This window comes from Gossypium hirsutum, chromosome A12, assembly GCF_007990345.1.
Source record: "Gossypium hirsutum isolate 1008001.06 chromosome A12, Gossypium_hirsutum_v2.1, whole genome shotgun sequence".
Classification (NCBI taxonomy): domain Eukaryota; kingdom Viridiplantae; phylum Streptophyta; class Magnoliopsida; order Malvales; family Malvaceae; genus Gossypium; species Gossypium hirsutum.
In genome coordinates, this window is record NC_053435.1 from 43,131,545 (window position 1) to 43,151,028 (window position 19,484).

At 33.2% G+C, this 19,484-nt stretch overlaps 1 protein-coding gene across 1 annotated transcript; it reads right to left on the bottom strand.

Annotated features, from left to right (window-relative positions):
* Window positions 1-1,291: 1,291 nt before the first annotated feature.
* On the bottom strand, window positions 1,292-6,358 carry LOC107924392 (uncharacterized). Its single transcript, XM_016854828.2, has 3 exons — window positions 5,886-6,358; window positions 4,734-5,319; window positions 1,292-2,408 (listed from the first exon to the last, which is right to left on the bottom strand). Exons 2-3 carry the CDS (start codon window positions 5,286-5,288, stop codon window positions 1,557-1,559), a joined length of 1,407 nt encoding a protein of 468 aa, XP_016710317.1. The 5' UTR covers window positions 5,289-5,319; window positions 5,886-6,358; the 3' UTR covers window positions 1,292-1,556.
* Window positions 6,359-19,484: the final 13,126 nt, after the last annotated feature.

The window sequence follows — 19,484 nt, forward strand, 5'->3', positions numbered from 1 at the left end:
ATACTTTCTACAAGCTTATGTTTTCACAAACGATTTAAATGAAAAATTTCCTATTATAAAGTTTAGACTTGATCATGAACCATTTGATATAAGCAGTATTGAATGGATTTTGTTAAAGAAATAACAGTTCAAAATTTTTCTTTCCATTTATTAGAAGATTTTTCTGCATTTATTAAAACTATATTATTACATACGATATATTAAGATAATATTTATTATTATTTTCATCTTGAAATCAGCAATCTTATTGGTATAGCTGAAAAAGAAAAATTTTATCAGCGATATCAAATTTAAATCATTAAAAAAATGATTAGAGGTTCTAACCTTTCAGCCGCTAAAGAGGAGAAAGAACACTTGACAAAAAAATATTGCCAAGTGTTACAATAATCCCAATTATTATCAAATTCAAGCAGGAATAGATTGAATGACCAAAGCCAATATTTACTTCAGCAAAAAACTTATAGCCTCTGGACTGATGAAAGAAGAATATTAGCATATGATACTGGAGTCGGATACACTCATGATGATAGAAATAAAAAATCAGTTCAACTATTAAAAAAGATAGCTGATATGAAGATTGATAATTTTCCATCACATAATAGAAGAAATCAAGAATACGTGGAAAAATTAGAACTCACCAAGACTATCAATCAATTCATTACATCTAGATGAAATTAAAGAAATGAATTTAGATAATATTCATGAAGGATAAAAGCCAATTGGAAGAAATCAATAAAAATATGAAGGAAGCAACATAGGAAAGCAACATCAATGTCTAGACAAAAAATAAAGCAACTTGAAAACCAACATCCAAGTTCAAACAAAAAAAGAAACAACTTGGGAAAGCAACAGTTTAGGAAAGCAACATCCAAGTTTAAACAAAAAAAGAAACAACGTGAAAACAACTATGTCATGACTAAAATCATCAAATCAATGATGAGACATCATCCTTATCAGAAAAATTGTGCAAGATTCAAAGAAAATTAAATAGAATTCAAAAATTCTCTTATAAACAGAGATGAAAGAAGCCTAAGGAAGGCATTGAAAATAGTTAGAAAAACCTTTCTCTATCCACTTCTCATCCATCATCTCTCTTAATATCTACTTTTACCCACCATCCTCTCTTTCTTTGTAAAAAACCTTTTCCTTACTACCAGTTTTATTTTGTAAATTTGTAATATTATCTACTGTCTCCCGTATCCCTTTCAGCCCAACATTAGCCTTCTATTTCATTCTGTGATGAGAAAAATGGCATGAGATTGAGCAACTGTGGGCAAATTATTTAGGAAAATGTTTCTCAAGTCTCAACCAAATAGTATATTTCTCTGTCAAAATCTACAATCCTCATAAGCTAATGTTACCTACATACAGAAGAAACTCTAAGTTCACTGGCAGTGCAAGATATCGAACATGTACATCAAATTATTGCGGTGCGTGAGCTCGGAAAAGGCTCGGCAAAATCATAGAGACAACCATGCGAACCAGTGAAAGAATAGGTGAAGAGCCTTAATATACAATACACTAAACCAAATATTTGGAAAGAAGAAAAATGAGAATCATTTTGTCACTCTCCAACTCGAGGGAAGTCTCCACTTCCGATGCCAATATATGGAAACCCTCGGCCATAGTGGAAATCCGAAATTGAACTCAAAAGGCCGATCAGCAGGGCCTCCAACTATTAAAGGTAACCATACATATCTCGAGTCACTTAAGTCAGCTGGATTCCACCGGTCTGCCATGAAAATATACGAACCTGGAATCCCAGGCAAAGGGATCACAAATGTACTCTGCGCGAAAAATGTTGCAAGTCGAAACATTTTGTTCCCTCCGATGCAGGGGTTTCCCATCGTCTCCCATGGTCCCATGATTGAGTCAGCTGCATGAGCAAGTGCTTCATTTGGTGCCCATCCAGTGCAACCAGAGGTGATCATGTAATAAGTCCCCCTGTACTTAAACAGAGCAGGGGCTTCTCTGTGCTGCCCGACAAGAATCCTTCGCATATCAGGCTTGACATCTAGATAATCCTTGGTTAGTGGTCCAATGTGAAGTTCACTATTTTCTTCGGATGAATATATTAGATATGCTACACCATCATCATCTTTGAAGACAGTCATGTCCCTGCTCTCGTATCCATGGGGTCTTTGGCTACCGAGATAATCAAAAGGACCTGTTGGGTAATCACTAACAGCAATACCAACAGCAGCTTTAGTATAGTTGGCGTCATCAATATGCATCCACATTACGTATTTTCCTGTGTTCTCATTGTAGATAACTTTTGGCCGCTCCAACACATTTGATTTGTGTAAATCATGGGTTTCATTCAACTCTTCTGCAGTCAACACGATGCCCTCATTTTTCCATGTCCACAAATCCTTGGAAGAATAGCAACCAACTCCTATGATGTCAACCTGATTACAAGATAACCAAACTATTCAACGAAAACCTCTTAAAACTAAAGAATTAGATATGCAAAATATAGGTTCAGAAGTCATCTTGAAGTTAATGATGCTTAGAGTGGGAGATGATTCTACAGGGAATAAATTGTAATTACATAGTATTTATCTTCCTTTGAGAATGAAGTAATGAAAGAAGAGGCTAAAAGATTTTTTATTTACTACCAGAATGGTCTGCTTAATCCAACGATAACGGAGCTCTATTTATATCTCTTTGAATAATAATTACCAAGAAGTTATACAAATTCCTGTAACAGAAACTACATCAATAGAGGCAACCTTAACAACAATGAAATGCTTCTCTTCTATTGTTCGAAAACAAGTTGAAATGCTTCTCTTCTATTGTTCGAAAACAAGTTTATAAGGAACCTTACTAGTGCAGTAAAACCATGACATTCACATACTTATGTCTCCATCACTTGCGGCAGCTAGGCAAAATAAAATATGGAATATAATCTCTCCAATTTCAATCACAAATCCTAATCTCAAGTGAACTCGACAATATTACGTATTTTTGTAACGCCATCGAAGGCATTGCACTTTTACGAAATGGAAATTAAACAAATATGAAGACATGGAAAAGGCGCTTCGTTGCCACTACGGTAAATAGGATAATATAACATGTGACCAAGTGTTTAGTCTGGATAAAAGCATTAATATTCCATATCATTACACCTATATAACCATCTTTTGACATATACACTGAAACCTTACGCATTCAGAAATTGCACAATGGGGTTGTTCTAGTATCACAAGCATCATGCAACTTAAAAAGTTAGTGATAGAGATGATAGCTCCATTAGCTACTCATAACTCAAGCTTATAGTTGAAACATATGTTTTTTTTCTTCAATAGGAAGAGAAAATTTTTTTGCATAAATCAACCGGAAAACATAAGAAGTCCAATGGAACCAAGATACTTGTTCGATCTACAAACTAAACCAACCAAGGAAGCCTAAAATCCAAACTAAGTCAAACTAATAATTCTGCAAGGATCTGATCAGTTTCCTGGTGCATAGGCAGGCATCTTGTATTAGGCTCAGAATTGAGCTTCTCCATTTCTAAACAAGTAAACTTTGCAGAGAAGATGAACTTCTCTGCATCCAAATTGTTGTTGCATTCCATGACAATAATTTGGACGTAACGTAAACATTTGAACATGAAGTTTCAAAAGAAGGCAGGCATCTTGTATTAGGCTCAGAATTGAGCTTCTCCATTTCTAAACAAGTAAACTTTGCAGAGAAGATGAACTTCTCTGCATCCAAATTGTTGTTGCATTCCATGACAATAATTTGGACGTGACATAAAGATTTGAACATGAAGTTTCAAAAGAAGGAATTAACAAAGCACCTACAAAATGTGTCCTTAGAGTCCATTGTATTTTGCATTTTGTACTAAAAATATGGGCTGTCTATTATAAGATACCAATAAGCATGAAACAATACCCCAAACACACTAATAATAATGTATATCATACGAAGAAAAACAGCTGAAACTTTGCTACTTGCATTCACTAGTTCCTTATATAGGAGTTTAGTACTTCTAAGAGAGGCTTTATACGAGTCACAACCAGGCCAATACGTCACACTTTAAGAGGCCCATATTGATGAATTTGTAAATCATTTAGCAATGGGGAACGGATGTCTATAATCCTTGTTTCACTCTTTTATCTCTATATCCTTATTCATTCATTTTTCTATTTATGTGATTCCCAGTTCCTTTTCAGAGTTTCTGCAACTAGATCGGTCTCATCTTCATCTAACTGATAAAACCCATAGTCCTCAAATACTATTCACCCTTAAATCCTCAAAACATTTTCCTCACCCACAAAGAAAAAAATCTACATCTAGGTTCTCTATTTCTGTGGACTTGCTCCAGTCATAGAAGGCAAGCAACATATTCTTCATTGACAGCAGAACCAGAATCCATAAACCTACGGCTTTTCCACCGTTCAACTCCTACACCTAAGGCCTTCTCTTCCAGACACAATATATATATTAAAACTCTAATTTATTAAGACTTAACTCGTAAAAATCACAAAAGTCCTATTTCTCAAATATGTCTGTTGTCGAAAAATAACAAACCAGCATTAGCTCCCCAGTCATAGTAAACCAAGCTAAGCAAATAATAGTACTGTGGTAGTTTAAGCAATAACCCTTGCTCAGGCAGAACTCATATGGGTGGTTCTTCAAGGAATATCAGTAACTTGGTCGATGCATAAGGGCTAGTTACAGCTTTGCTATATTGTAAATTAGATTGTGTATTCCAATTATAAACTTACTCGTGCTGCACCCTTTTTATGAGCATGGTAGGTGGGTCCATCTTTATACTCTCCATACCAATAGTATGCACTGGATCTTTCATCATATATCATGCCACCTCCATGAGCTTGAATAGGATTTCCTTCCGTATCCAACCATATTCTCGCTGGATAATAGTAGAAGCTATCATTTCCTGCATCCTTCAGTGGATCTATAGCAGTTTTCATATCTGGAAAGAATACATGCCGAATCTGGGAATTCTCATCAAGAAATTCATCAACCAGAGTGGTAGTTCGCTTGGGTCTCCGTTTTGCAGCACGTGGGGACCGTTTTCCCTTAGGAGGGGGGATTTGAATATTCTCCTCCTCCACTTGTTCAAGTTCCCGGACTAGTGGATGACGACTCATATGCAATTTGACATCTCCGCTGACAGTATTTCTGTGGCTAATAAGAGAGTAGATTTGAAGCATAAGAAGAAATCCCACCAAGCTCCACACAACGATAGAAATTGAACATCTGCTCCCTACATTGCAAGGGAAAGCTGTTGATTTCCTGTATTTGTTCCTCACCCTCATAATCTCTTCCTTTTCTATCTCCTTAATAATGCTGCAATTAAGAAAAAGCAACCTATAAAGATAAATAAAAAATAAAAAGGACCGGCTATGAATCACAATCATGCTAATCTACTCTTCTCTCTCAATTTCATCAAGATTTAACTCCATCCACCAGGACTATATAGGCTGGCTAGATTTAGAATGAGAACCAATGGCAACCAAGTCCAGAACATAGTCAAAATGCACATTTTCATGATTATAATAGGCGACTATCAACTCCGAATCAGAGAAAAAAAAAGGGACCATCTTGAAAGAACAAAATATGTGTAATTGAATTAAGTTTAATGTTTCCCTATACCTTAAGTTAAACACAACCTTTCATACTCCAATAACTAGAAAATAAACTGGAAATCAAGTATAGACAAACAACAAGTAGAAGTTTAGTATCAAAGCATACAAGCCTATTTACATCGTTATTATCACCTCAAAAATCATCGAACTTCCAAATGATCATCTTTACAGTATAAAAATTAAAAGCCATACAGCAGATCCACAGACCACTAAAAAGATGAATTTAAAAGAAAACAATCGATACCCAGAGAAGGGGAAAAAACCAACCTGACAAAACTCTAGGAAAATTCACAGTCCAAGGGCATCTCTGCTTTACCCTTTCTTTAAAGTTCCAAACAAAAAATCAAGCAAATGATAGTCAGATTAAAGAAGAACAGAAGAGCCCAAAGAGAAACAGTTGCCAACAATCTTACTATAGACCCAGAGAGAAGGAAAACAGCAAAAGAGGTAAAATTTGACAAGAAGAAAAAGACAAAGTGGGGAGAAGTTGGGTGGTAAGTGTCTGGTTTGTTTAAAATAAGATCCAAGTTTTTTATGAAGAAGACGGTGGTGACCTTTGAACAAAGAATTTTCCCCTTTTTTCTTTCTCTTTTTTTATTTCTCTTTTTTTATTTCTCCTTTTTCACTCAGCTCTATTAATGTTCTATCAACATTTTGTTTCTTTGTTCATATATCTGAGTTTTGGAACATGGACTTTTAAGTTTTAAGTTTAGAGGGTCAGATTTGTTGTCTTATTTTCTCTCTCTTTCTTATGTCTTTCCTTCTACACAATTCAACATTTATGTCATCATAGCTTTTGTAGAGTTTTTGTGTTAATACAATAAAAAATTTCTCATTTTTATCATTTTATTTAATAAAAAATATTTTTATAAATACTAATTTTTAAATAATATCTTTCTGTAAAGTGAAATTTAATTTAAATACAATAAAAAAATCTTATTCTTAAAATTTTGAATAATTTAGGACTTTTCTAATATTTTAACTAACCAAGACTTCATCCATTTTGGGAAAGTTATAAAATGTTTTACATGTAAAGATTTGTTTAATTGATGCTTACAAACATTATTTAGCTATTAATTTAATTAACTTTAAAAAATTATTAATTGTAATTTCTTCTTATAAGTATTTCCTTAACTGGTATTTATAATTATAGTTATATGAAGAAAAATATTTGTGGATGTGGATGTGGATGTAATTATTAAAAAGAGAATTTGTTGATATGTAATTGTAAAGAGGTGAATGCGTCGAATGGGATTAGAGCAGTTGAAGAGAATAATGAATTTAGAGGTGTCCAACTCCAACCCTTACTTTGAAAATAAATTAAATGATCAAAAAGGTTGGTTGAAATGTGGACTGCTCGACAGCCTAAGCCACTCCATAATATGCCATCTTATGGGAAGCTATATTATTAGTTAAAGTTATAATTTAGTCATTAAATTATTTAAAAAAATTTATTTTAATTGTTAAATTATTTAAAAATATATATTTAAGTTATTGGGTTAAAGTTTTTAAAAAAATTACCAACGAGCTACGAGTGATGATTCGATGATTGGTACGGTAGATTAGTACCCATCAACTAGTAGAATAACATACCTTAGTTCCAAATCAATCTAACAATTACCGTCGAAAATTGAAAAAAATTTTGTTTGAATTTTGGTTCGGAGATTCCTAATGTCAAAGTTATTTTATGAAAAGAAAAAGTTGAACTTTAAAAGAGAAGTGAAAAGAAAACTTTTGGTACAAAGAAAGCCACGTAGTATTTATTTTAATAGTCCAGTGACTTAAATGAAATTTTTTGAATAATATAGTGACCAAATTATAACTTTTTTTGGTCAACTTATCAAAATGAAAATTTACCCATAATTTAATAATTGATAGTTTAATTTACTCTAATATTATTTATGTGATGGTTTTTTTTATTTTCGAAAGGTAAAATATCTGAAAACATAAAAGAAAAAAAAAACACAGAATTCAAAACAAACATAAAGATTTTCACGTTTCAAATTTATGTCACAACCATAAATCATGAAAGGAGAGGAGATCATAAATTCAAAGGTTTTTGTTCATCCACTAATATACATCTATGATATTTAGCATATTTTTCTAAAAAATTAATCTATTCAACTTGGATATTGATAAAGCTCCTAGTATATGATTCCCTTCCTCTTTGGAGATGAATGATATAAATAAATAATAAATCCCCTAATAAGTTGATTAAGTCTTTTGGAATTTGCAAAACAGAACAAAGCTGTCTAGTTAAAATGTTAGTGCAGATTACCACAATTATTTGTAAAGATTTATTTCATTAAATTATTTTTTTAGGAAAGTTAAATTATTACTTTAAACGTTTTATTTGAAAAAGGTTAGGTATCACAAATATTACAAATCATTGATTGAGTAATCAAACAACCATTATCATCATTGATTTGTCACAAAATTAGTTCTAATGAAATTTTAAACCAAGCACTTGATTATTAGGAAACTGTCTATTGACAAAGTTTCATTTGATGAAACATTGAGCTTTAGAACATACAACTTATAAACTTATAATCACACACTTATGATCGAATATAAAGCTTAGTTCAATTGATTAATATAATCATCGCATTCAACAACTTTAGAGTTTCAATTTAGGCATTTGTATCCTTTTCATCTATTTGGTTATCCTTGAATTGCAACCCTCTTGGAAAAAAAAAACAAATAATTATTCACTTAGTAGTCACCTTTGTTTATGTTTTATGATGGTCAGCCATGTCTTAGATAATGAAAGTAGCCTTCAGCATCTTTTTTGAAGTTACAAGAAAATTTAATTGATCTGAATTTGGACAACCTAGCTAGCTAAGATACAAGTGTTTCACCGAACATTTTGCTATTATAATGAAGAGTTTGACTTGCTTGGTATTAGGGGAAGATAAGATTGAACATCAAGAAAAGGATCATACCCTTTTCTTGATAAGCTTTTAAACTCTAAAAACATCATGTAAATCAAAAGAGATATGATTTCTTGAATGGCATGCATTAATGCAGGAAAATTTTAAGGTGTGTTTGAACTCTAGAGAATAATTAGATGAAAGTATAACTACTAAAGTAGTAATGTAACATCCTGATTTTGGGCTTAGTCGGAACAGTGGTTTCAGGACCACAAATTCGACGAGAAAAATTTTATTTTTATTATATTTTTATGGTCTACGATTTCACGGAATGATTTAGTGAAAATTTCGTTCAAAAATTTCGACGTTTGGGCACTCAATTTGGTCAAAAGGACTAAATTGTAAAAAGTACAAAATTTTAGTGAAGAAAGGTCAAAGCTGTTAAACAGCAAAATAGGGGAGATTTTGAATAATAAACTGTACTTATTGGCTGGACTAAAAATTCTGAAAATTTTATGGTGGAAAGATATATGAGTCTAGTTTTTCGTAAAATTTACGGATCTTAATTTGGAGTTCCGTAACTCTAAATATAAATGATTTAGTGACTATTACTCAAGAAAACAACTTAACCATAACATGTGTAAATGTACAAATGAGTTAGTTTTATTGTGGGAAGCATGTTAGTAAATTGCTTATTATTATTTCATGTGAGCTTACTAAGCATAAAGCTTACCCCCCCTCCTTTCCATTTCTTTTAGTGTTGTCAGGTTAGCTCAGGGTTGGAGACCGTCGGAGGCAGCATCACACTATCAAGCCAACACCTTGACAGTATAAACACATATGCTAGATTTATCAAGTGAGTGTAATGTATAGGGACCTAATTTTATAACATGTGTTATTATTATTTGGCCAAATATATTGGTCTTTAGTGAACTAATGATTCTGACTTATAAATCTAGCTATTTATGTTATGTTTGATATTGGTGATGTGCATATGCTTGGTTGTCATGCATGGTTGGTAATAAGTTGTTTAAGTTGTTTAATTGATGAATTAAGTTTAGTAACACTTCGTACTTGACTCCGGTGATGGTCTCGGGTATAGGGGTGTTACATTTAGTGGTATCAGAGCTATGGTTTAGTCGGTTCTCAGACTAATCTAGCATGTGAAAAAGTCCAACTATACATGTCACCGATCCGTGATAGTGTGATGTCTCCCGACGCGTATGAGAGCCACTTTATTTAGACAAAGGTACTCTCCAACCGAGCTACACAGAGCATGTTGAATGTGATGCTAAAATATTCGAGTAAAGTATAGTCATGACGAACTGAAACTTGGAAAGGTACGAATGAGGATTCATGAAATGTGTACATGGTGAAATGAGTTTATCCATGATTAATAGATAATTCCATGATGTATATGATCGATTTATTTGAACAAATGCATGTGTTTGAGTAACTTATCAAAAATATTGATAAGATGAATATTCATGTATATTGGTTGGGATGATTATGATTGGTAAGCTCGTATAACTTGAGTAAATGTATTAAATTGCTTGGATTGATATATATATAATTGAATGATATGTATATGATGATGTGTAAGATAAAAGTTTAGACTGTGATATACTTATCCATGTTTGTTTGGCCCTTATATGATATTATGTGCTTGACTTGTCTGATTTAATGAATGAATAAGTAATATTATCTAGGAAACATTGAAATACATGTATAAGTACACTTGTTTAAATGAGATAACTAAAAAGTGAGTAAAAATCAATATGAATTTTAGTTCCTTGAAATGAATGACATGATTGAAATATGATTGCTATGATGAAAACTGTGTTACATTTGTATATGAGAGTTGAGTTAGAGGCCCTACGACCCCTCCCCCCTTACCAAAGTGGTGTTTTATAAGGGAAATTCCTGAGATTTATGTTGAATGAGTTTCCAGGTGAGAAACTAAAGAGTTCAATGATGGAATGGTTATAAGTATGATTAGAGATTGAGAATGGGTTGATAAGTACAGACATGATCTAGAAAGATATCGAATTGACCGAAAGATTGTTTAATTTTTGCAACATCGCAGTTAGCAGAAAAGTTAATTTTGGTAAAACGATCTATCCTGGTATGATGTCGAGAAATGTATTGATTGAAATTCCCCCATGAACTGGTTTTCTTAGTGAGGGAATATTATGGAATTTGGGATGGTAGAAATAGTTAAAGGAATAATGTTCGAAATAAGGAAATGTTCCCTGATCTTAACTTTAGATGAATGTGTTGTTAGTCTAATTGAATTATAATCTACATGGTTCTATTTTTCTCTGGTATTTTGTTATATTCCGTCTGTTGGGAATCAATGAGAAATTGTGTATGGTGCCATGATTTTATTTCTACCGATCATTGCTCTGATTGATTTTATATATATACGAGAAGCATATAGTTCCAGTTGTATTTGTTGTCAGTGGTTTGGAATGACGTTATTCTGGATTTCTTTTCTTTGAAAAAAAAACTATTGGGGACTTTCATATTTTTATGAGTCTGGTTCTCGGTCTTCTGATGCAGTGCTGTAAATTGGATTCTCGTATCATGGATTTCTTTATCTTGGATTTCTTTATTATTGGCTTCTCTGTTTCAGATTTCTCTATCTTGATTTTTCTGGATATTTTATCTTGTAACTTGTTGATCATGCCTTGCATTTAGAGTATGACCTTCAGCTTGTGATTGATGTATATAAAGAACAAATATGACAATACCTCTGAATTGATCCTGATAATGTGGTGAATTTTCAAGTCCCAATGTGTATGGTGAATTTCCTTTTTCAAGTGAGTTAATCAGAGGTAATGTATTCAGTTGAGGTATCAGTATTACTTATGCTAATGCATTGGTTATGGTCTTTGATTAGCATGATGAGTGAATTTGGAATGATGTATGTTGAACCGTTTTGTTGATTAGAAGAGAGAATTTCTTGAAATATCAATTACGGATGAATAAGGTCGACTTGATTGTTCAATCTGTATAGAGTATATGTCTAGAACTTAATGAGATGTGCATACTTGAGAATAAGAAGATCTGATATTGGTAATATGAAGATAATCTGGGTATAAAAAAAATGTTGAAACGATCATTGTTTATCTTTGAGTACAAATTCTTGAAATGTTGAAAGTTTAAAGATGTATAGCAAGAATCATCAGAATTATTTTTGCCGTCTGGGAATTAGAATGGAAATAGAAAAGGTTAATATGGATTTTCTTGCCTGAGTCCTTCCTGTCCTTGAAAGAGGAAAGTAATATGTAGTTTTGTTAAACGTTATGAGATATGCAAATTATGTTGGTATACCCAAATGTCTACTCACCAGATTTATAGGATTTCATGTCTTTATGAATGTTAGATATCATGGAATTTTAATCTCCATTAATTGGATTGAGATCCGAGTTTCATATCATGATTTCTTTGGAAAGCCAGAAGAGGCTTGAAATAAAAAGTAACTGAGGGTTGAATTGACAAAAATTTAGACTGTGTGAAATTATTAAGAGTATGAGGCCGAGATGAATTGACTAGTTTTGCTATTTGAATCCGAAAAGATTCTGGTGCGAATGTATATGTAACATAATGGTATGGATCGGACTTTTGAGTACATAAGCTTTTTAGTAGAGATTAAGTTTCAGAAAAAGTATTGTAAAGTGAATACCACTTACGACTTTTGTTTGTAAAATTTAAAGAGAGAGGTAGTAAAAGTTTAGCCTGAGTGAAAGTTCTTTAACATCGATTATAGGATTGAGGAATCCAATTGAAAAAACAAAACCATTTTTTTTGGTAAGATTTTCGGGGATGAAAATCCCTAAATGAGGGAGAAATGTAACATCCTGATTTTGGGCTTAGTCGGAACAGTGGTTTCAGGACCACAAATTCGACGAGGAAAATTTTATTTTTATTATATTTTTATGGTCTACGATTTCACGGAATGATTTCGTGAAAATTTCGTTCAAAAATTTCGACGTTTGGGCACTCAATTTGGTCAAAAGGACTAAATTGTAAAAAGTGCAAAAGTTGAGTTTTACATGTTAGAAGTGTTTAATTGTTATGAGTTTTTAAATAAAAGGTCCTTAAATGGTAATTAGACCATTTTGAAGTTTATGGACAAAAATTGGACATGGATGGTATTTTTTTTGAAAGTTTAGTAGTAAGGGCATTTTGGTCATTTGTATATTAAATGAAATAAAATGGGAAAAATAACACAAAATGGTCATCTTCTCCATATGGAGGCCGAAATTAGCATGGGGGAAGCCATTTCTAGGGTTTTCAAGCTTTCAAATCTCAATAGTAAGTCCGTTCTAGCCCCGTTTTTCAAGTTCTTTACGTTTTTGGAATCCCGGTAACTTGATTAAGCTTATGCTAGCAATAATTCAACCTACGGTTCATATTTGGAAAAATACCCATAAGTTAAATTTGTGTATGTTGGTGTTTTATGATAGAATATGAGGTTTTAAATTATGTTAGACAACTTGTGCTACTCGGTTTTAAGTGAAAATGAGTAAAAGGGCTTAATCGGTAAAAATACCTAATAGTCATAAGTACATGTTAGAGTGAGAATTTGATGTTATCATAGAAGGGAAAAATGATCAGCATGTCATAAAACATAAGAATAAGGGATGAAGTTTAATTCCTGAGCCCAGGGGCAAAAGTGTAATTATACAAAAGTTTAGGGGCAAAATGGTAATTTTTCCAAAGTTCGTATTAAAGTCTGTTTTGGTGAATGTATGTATTAAATAAATTAATTTGGTATTATAGATCAAGAGAAACGAGATTCAAGTCGTGATCGAGGGAAAAACAAAGTTTACAAGGAATAGGCTCGATTGCTAATATTTTGTATCGAGGTAAGTTCGTATGATAATAATAATGCAATGTTATGTTTGAATTATATTTCTTACTATTATTGCATATATTGTATGATTTAATATATTGGAAAAGTTGATGGAATGGTGTTTATGATGTGGAAATATGACATGAAAGAATGTTACATGAAGTGCAAGAAAATGATGATACATGACAAGTGATATATGAAATATGTGATTTATGTTATGTAAATTCTTAAAAGCTGATTTTCTATTTGAGTTGTGTCTTATTATACTATGAATGGACAATTGGTACTATGGATAGTGAGATCGATACTTCGAGTAAGTTCGTATATAAATAATCTATCGATTCTTTTTATGTTAATATATTTTGATATCATATGAAATGTGGCTGCCTATCAAATGATTATTTGATGTAAATTATGAATTTAAATTGATTACGGACAATTTAGTAAAATGTTGAAAAGTGAGGAATTTTCCAGTTGAACCTTTGGAATAGAAACGATACCAATGAGCTATTGTGAGGTCATGTGTGTAGTACTAAGTGTAGGCTACTATGTGTACCAGATAATTGGTCGCATGTGTAGTACTAAGTGCAGGCTACTATGCATACCTGAAAACTTCGATCACGTGTGTAGTACTAAGTGCAGGCTACTACGTGTATCAGATGGTTAGGTCACGTGTGTAGTACTAAGTGCAGGCTACTACGTGTACCGGATAATTGGTCGCATGTGTAGTACTAAGTGCAGGCTACTATGCGTACCAGATAGCTTCGGCTACAAGTGTGGAAATGAGAAAATGTGCAGGCAATTGTGTATCTGTTATTATTCTGATGAGTTCAACGGGAAATCGATTAAGTGAAAATAAATGTGAAAGTGATTATGTGATGAACAAGTGCAAGTATATGTTTATTTGAATTTATGAGCAATATGCTCGATATTTGAGTGAACCTCGGTAAAATGGAAGGGATTAAGTGAAATTGTGCAAAAGTGAACTTTAGTAGTAAAACAGTGTTGGACAGCAACAGTGCATGAATTTGAAAATTTACCAAAAATTTTGTAAGTTGAATTAAATTTCAAATAAAATATGTAATTAAATTTTATTGAGTCTATTTTCACATAAAATAAACAGGGGAAGCAAAAGAATTCCATATTATGTGATATTTGAATTCTTGTGAGACAGTGTTTGAATGAATTCGAGATCCCCTGTTCTAACTTGGAAAAATTGTTAAAAATAATAGAAAAATAATTTTGGGGTATAATTTATATGCCTATAATCTTGGATGAGTATACTTTTAATAAAAACAAACTAGAACATCATTTGAGTTTTTTACTATGATATAAATAAATTTTAGTGAAGAAAGGTCGAAGCTGTTAAACAGCAAAATAGGGGAGATTTTGAATAATAAACTGTACTTATTGGCTGGACTAAAAATTCTGAAAATTTTATGGTGGAAAGATATATGAGTCTAATTTTTGGTAAAATTTACGGATCTTAATTTGTAGTTCCGTAACTCTAAATATAAATGATTTAGTGACTATTAGTCAAGAAAACAGCTTAACCAGAACATGTGTAAATGTACAAATGAGTTAGTTTTATTGTGGGAAGCATGTTAGTAAATTGCTTATTATTATTTCATGTGAGCTTACTAAGCATAAAGCTAACCCCCCCTCCTTTCTATTTCTTTTAGTGTTGTCAGGTTAGCTAAGGGTTGGAAACCGTCGGAGGCAGCATCACACTATCAAGCCAACACCTTGACAGTATAAACACATATGCTAGATTTATCAAGTGAGTGGCATGTATAGGGACCTAATTTTATAACATGTGTTATTATTATTTGGCCAAATATATTGGTCTTTAGTGAGCTCATGGTTCTGACTTATAAATCTAGCTATTTATGTTATGTTTGATATTGGTGATGTGCATATGCTTGGTTGTCATGCATGGTTGGTAATAAGTTGTTTAAGTTGTTTAATTGATGAATTAAGTTTAGTAACACTTCGTGCTTGACTCCGGCGATGGTCTCGGGTACGGGGGTGTTACAAGTAATTACACTTAGGGGTGTAATCAAGTCTGGTCGAGCTCAAATACAATCAATCTCAAGCACAAGCTCAACTCAAAATTCAAAGCTTGTCAGTGTCTCGGCGGGCACTGAGGTAGAGAATCAACACAAAACTATTGGAATTGAAGTGGTTATTTGCAAGTGTGACATGTTTGTTGTAATATTTTTGTTACAATAGAACACGGAGTGTTTTGATTATCGAACCTAAGAGAGACTGGGTGATAATGTGACTAACAATAAAAATGCTTGTAATTATGAAATCTAGCTAGCTGCTCGCTAAATATTATTACAAAAATTCATTATCAAAGATTAATTAAGCTATCTGCCAACTAGGATTAAATTGAAAAACAATCAAAAGTGCACAATTATCAATTCAAAGAGCTAAAGTGGTCGATTTATTTCCATGTTGCTAGTTAATTCTTGGATTAGGGGTCTAAAGGGTTCAAACTCCTAATTAGTTCAATTTTACCTTTCAGACGCCATTTTCCCAAATTAGACGATTTTGTCTGATTTATCTTTCGATCTCACTAAACTAAATCAGGACAATTGAATTGGTTCTCAATACGATCTCCTCTTGGTCTCACCTATCTAGTTGTTCACCTAGACACGTCAATTATAGGTTTTAAAGTATATCTGATTCAATCCAAATTTTACGATTTAGTTTTTAACCAAAAAAACTAATCATGCAACATTTCCATCAACTAACCACCATGAGATTTAGTTACTACCATCATCAACATACAAACATCACTCAAATATATGCTCAAATGATTCATTAAAGAAAGCGTAAAAAGCAAGGTTAAGAAAATCTTAAGGACTCTTGATAAAGCTTTTATAGAAGATGACAACAACAATGAAGAAGAAAGCACAACTAAAGTAAGGATTTTTACACTTTTGATTGTTAAAAAAGCTACAATCTTTTGAAGGATTTAAAGGAAAATCAAAATACAAAATAAGGTTTTTGTATCTAAGTACAAAGAAGCAAAAGCTACAGTAAAAACTAAGAAAACTATCAACAACAACTACAAGCTAAGAAAGGTAAGGAATTAAACCCAAAAAATGGAGAATAGAATAAAAACTAAGCTAAAAAGATGATAAAGTTGGCTCCTCTAAGTTTGACAACAAAAGCATCTTTAATACAACCAAGATTAAACCCTAAAACATGACAAAAATATCCTTCGAGTGTATGGTTGATTTGTATTGGACATAAAACTAAGCCTGTAGTATTTTTCACCTAGTCAGACACCAGTGTCGTGACACCCTTGACAGTGCCACAATCATGGCTATAAGGTTTTCGATGTCATGACATTGAATAGTTGGTGTCGCGACATTCTCAGCAGTGGCCTTAGCTTCTTCACTCCAACAATCAACAATGATATTACTACCTTGGAGATTTAGTGTCACTACACAACACCTTTGGTGTCACGACATCCTTGATAAATTGTTGCAGGTTGGCTTAAAGTCCCAACGGACCCCTTTTAGACGACTCCATGGAGACAGGCACAGAAAAACACATTTCATAGCATGCTTTCAAGACACATGCACTTTACTTTTCAGTCACTCATATACAATCATTCTTTAGCCTCAAGATTCCTATTACACACTTAGATCAGTCAAACCTCATAGTCTTCATACATAGAAGACCTATCCATTACTTGTTTTACATCAGAACCATCGTACCATATTCATCTAGATTCCGTTTCATGTTTCATCACTTTTCACATAAATTTCTAGAACACACAACATACATGCAAGAGTCAGCTTAGGGACTTAACGAATAACTTCAAAGGGCAGCTTAGACTCCAGTCCAGCACTCAACAAGATATTGCAGCAACCATTTCCTTGTACAATAGAATATCACCATTAAAACACATTCAAGTAACTTTTACAATCATTTTAAACCCAAATAACCCATAAACAAAGCCTTACTTCATTAGGCATTCATGCAGATCTACTTTTTCAAAGCCATAAAACTTACCTCAACATGGAGAAAGATCACTTAGTAAAACCCAGAATTTCATATCTAGCTTAAACAAGAAAAAATGCTTCTCGATTTCTCCAGTTCTAGATCTTAATACTTTAGAGGAAAGAGGGAAGAAGATAACTCCCTTTAACCAAACAAGAGTACTCTTCTAACTTGACCCAAGTCTCTAATGTAACTTGGTAAATGTTACATCCATACTGAGTTGTCTTATCCAAAATCTGCCACTTCCAAGAGACCTACTCGATTGTCTCATTAGCCTTTAACTCTTCTAGTTCAATTCGGTTAGTTCCTAACCAGCTTACCCTGTAACCCAACTAGCACGAAACCACAATCACAAGGTGCACTATACTACTAGTGTAAATCATACCCTAAGAATCATTTTTCGTAGCCACAATTCTTATTTCACTAATCGTAGTAATTTGTCATAGAATCATCATCCCCTTATTTTTACGTAAGGGTTTTGTAACACTCCTTACTCGTATTCAACGCCAGAATAGGGTTACGAAGTATTACCAAATTTATAAAACATTTAAACAACCAATTCACATATAATTTCACATTTCATGCAATTATTATTCAAACTCAAGCACAATGTCCCTATAACGTGCCTGCGAGGCCCTAAACATGCTTTGGGAGTGGTTCGGGAGTAAACCGATAACATGGGAAACTTTAAAAATTTTCTCAAAACAGGGGACACACACCCGTGTGGCTCGTCCGTGTGTCTCACACGGCCAACTGACATGCCCGTGTCACTGGCCGTGTGGACATTTGAAATGGGATCACATGGCCGTGTCCCAGCTCATGTCTGACCCCGTGTAACTCTCTAACTTGGGTCACAAGGCCAACACACACACCCGTGTGGCTAGCCCGTGTGCCCTAATATTTGCCATACACACCTGTGTGCCAAGCCGTGTACTAGGTCGTGCCAATCCTGAAGGGTATACTGACTTATGCCACACGGCCATGTCACATGCCCGTGTATGAGGCCTTGTGGAGCATACTGACTTGATTTTAATTTGAACACCAGGGGACACACGACCGTGTAACATGACCATGTGTCATACACAACTGATACATACGCCCGTGTCTCTGCCTGTGTGGACAAAAATAGGCTATTTACCGAGCCAATTTGCCACCCAAACTTAGGCACACCTACACAACTCATATGGCACAAAACATAGCATCAATAGACATATAATTCAATTCCAAATCAAGCATAATTTACACTATTTCCAACACCAACCAATACAAAACATAAATACCACATTGTAACAGCCCGATTTAGACCCTAATCAGAACGGTAGTTTCGGGACCACGAATCCGAGTTAGAAAAATATTTAAAAACTATATTCTGTGTTTATTTTGTGTGAATTTATATCTGTGAAATTTTCGTGATTTAATTTTATCGTTTAGGTGTCCGATTAAATAAAAGGACTTAATCGCGTAAATTAAAAATTTGGTAGTTTAATATATAAAAGGGTGAATTGTTAGTGGCTTTTTAAAATGAAGGATTTAAGTTGTAAATAGCCCATTGCAATGTTGAATGGATGGCTACAGGCTTATAATATATGACTATGTTATAAGTTTATTAAGGTTAATTTAGTAAACTATCAATAAAAGTTAATATAATATAAAATATATCATAAACATTAGTGTTCATACTTTTGTTTCACCATTGCCAAAACTTCATAAAAGAAAAAGAAAGAAGACAAGATAGGGTTCGACCATAACCAAGCTTGATTCAAGATCAAGAACCAAAGAAATCGGATTTGGACCGGGGAAAAACGAAAGTTGTCAACTAGCAACCCCGTCCCATTTTACAACGTCCGAGGGAAGTTTATAAGCAAATAGACGTGTTATTGGTAATTTAATGTTATATTTATATGTTGTTATGAAATGTTAGAATTTAAATATGCTATGGCTGAACATGATTAAATTTGACTACTACACTTTCGAGTTCGATTCAACCGAGATACGACTTTCGAAAGCCCCGTATGAACATTAGGAATAGCTAGGATACATATGTCATGACATAGGATTCCGATATATGTGTGCGAGTAAGACCATGGCATCGATTTGTGATCCCGATATGTGTTT

What these genes read in the sequence shown, in the direction of transcription:
- LOC107924392 (XM_016854828.2), bottom strand. Translation starts at nt 5,288, where the DNA reads ATGAGGGTGAGGAACAAATACAGGAAATCAACAGCTTTCCCTTGCAAT. An exon ending in ATAAAAAGGGTGCAGCACGA is followed by an intron (nt 2,409 to 4,733) that starts GTAAGTTTATAA and finishes TCTTGTAATCAG; the next exon opens with GTTGACATCATAGGAGTTGG.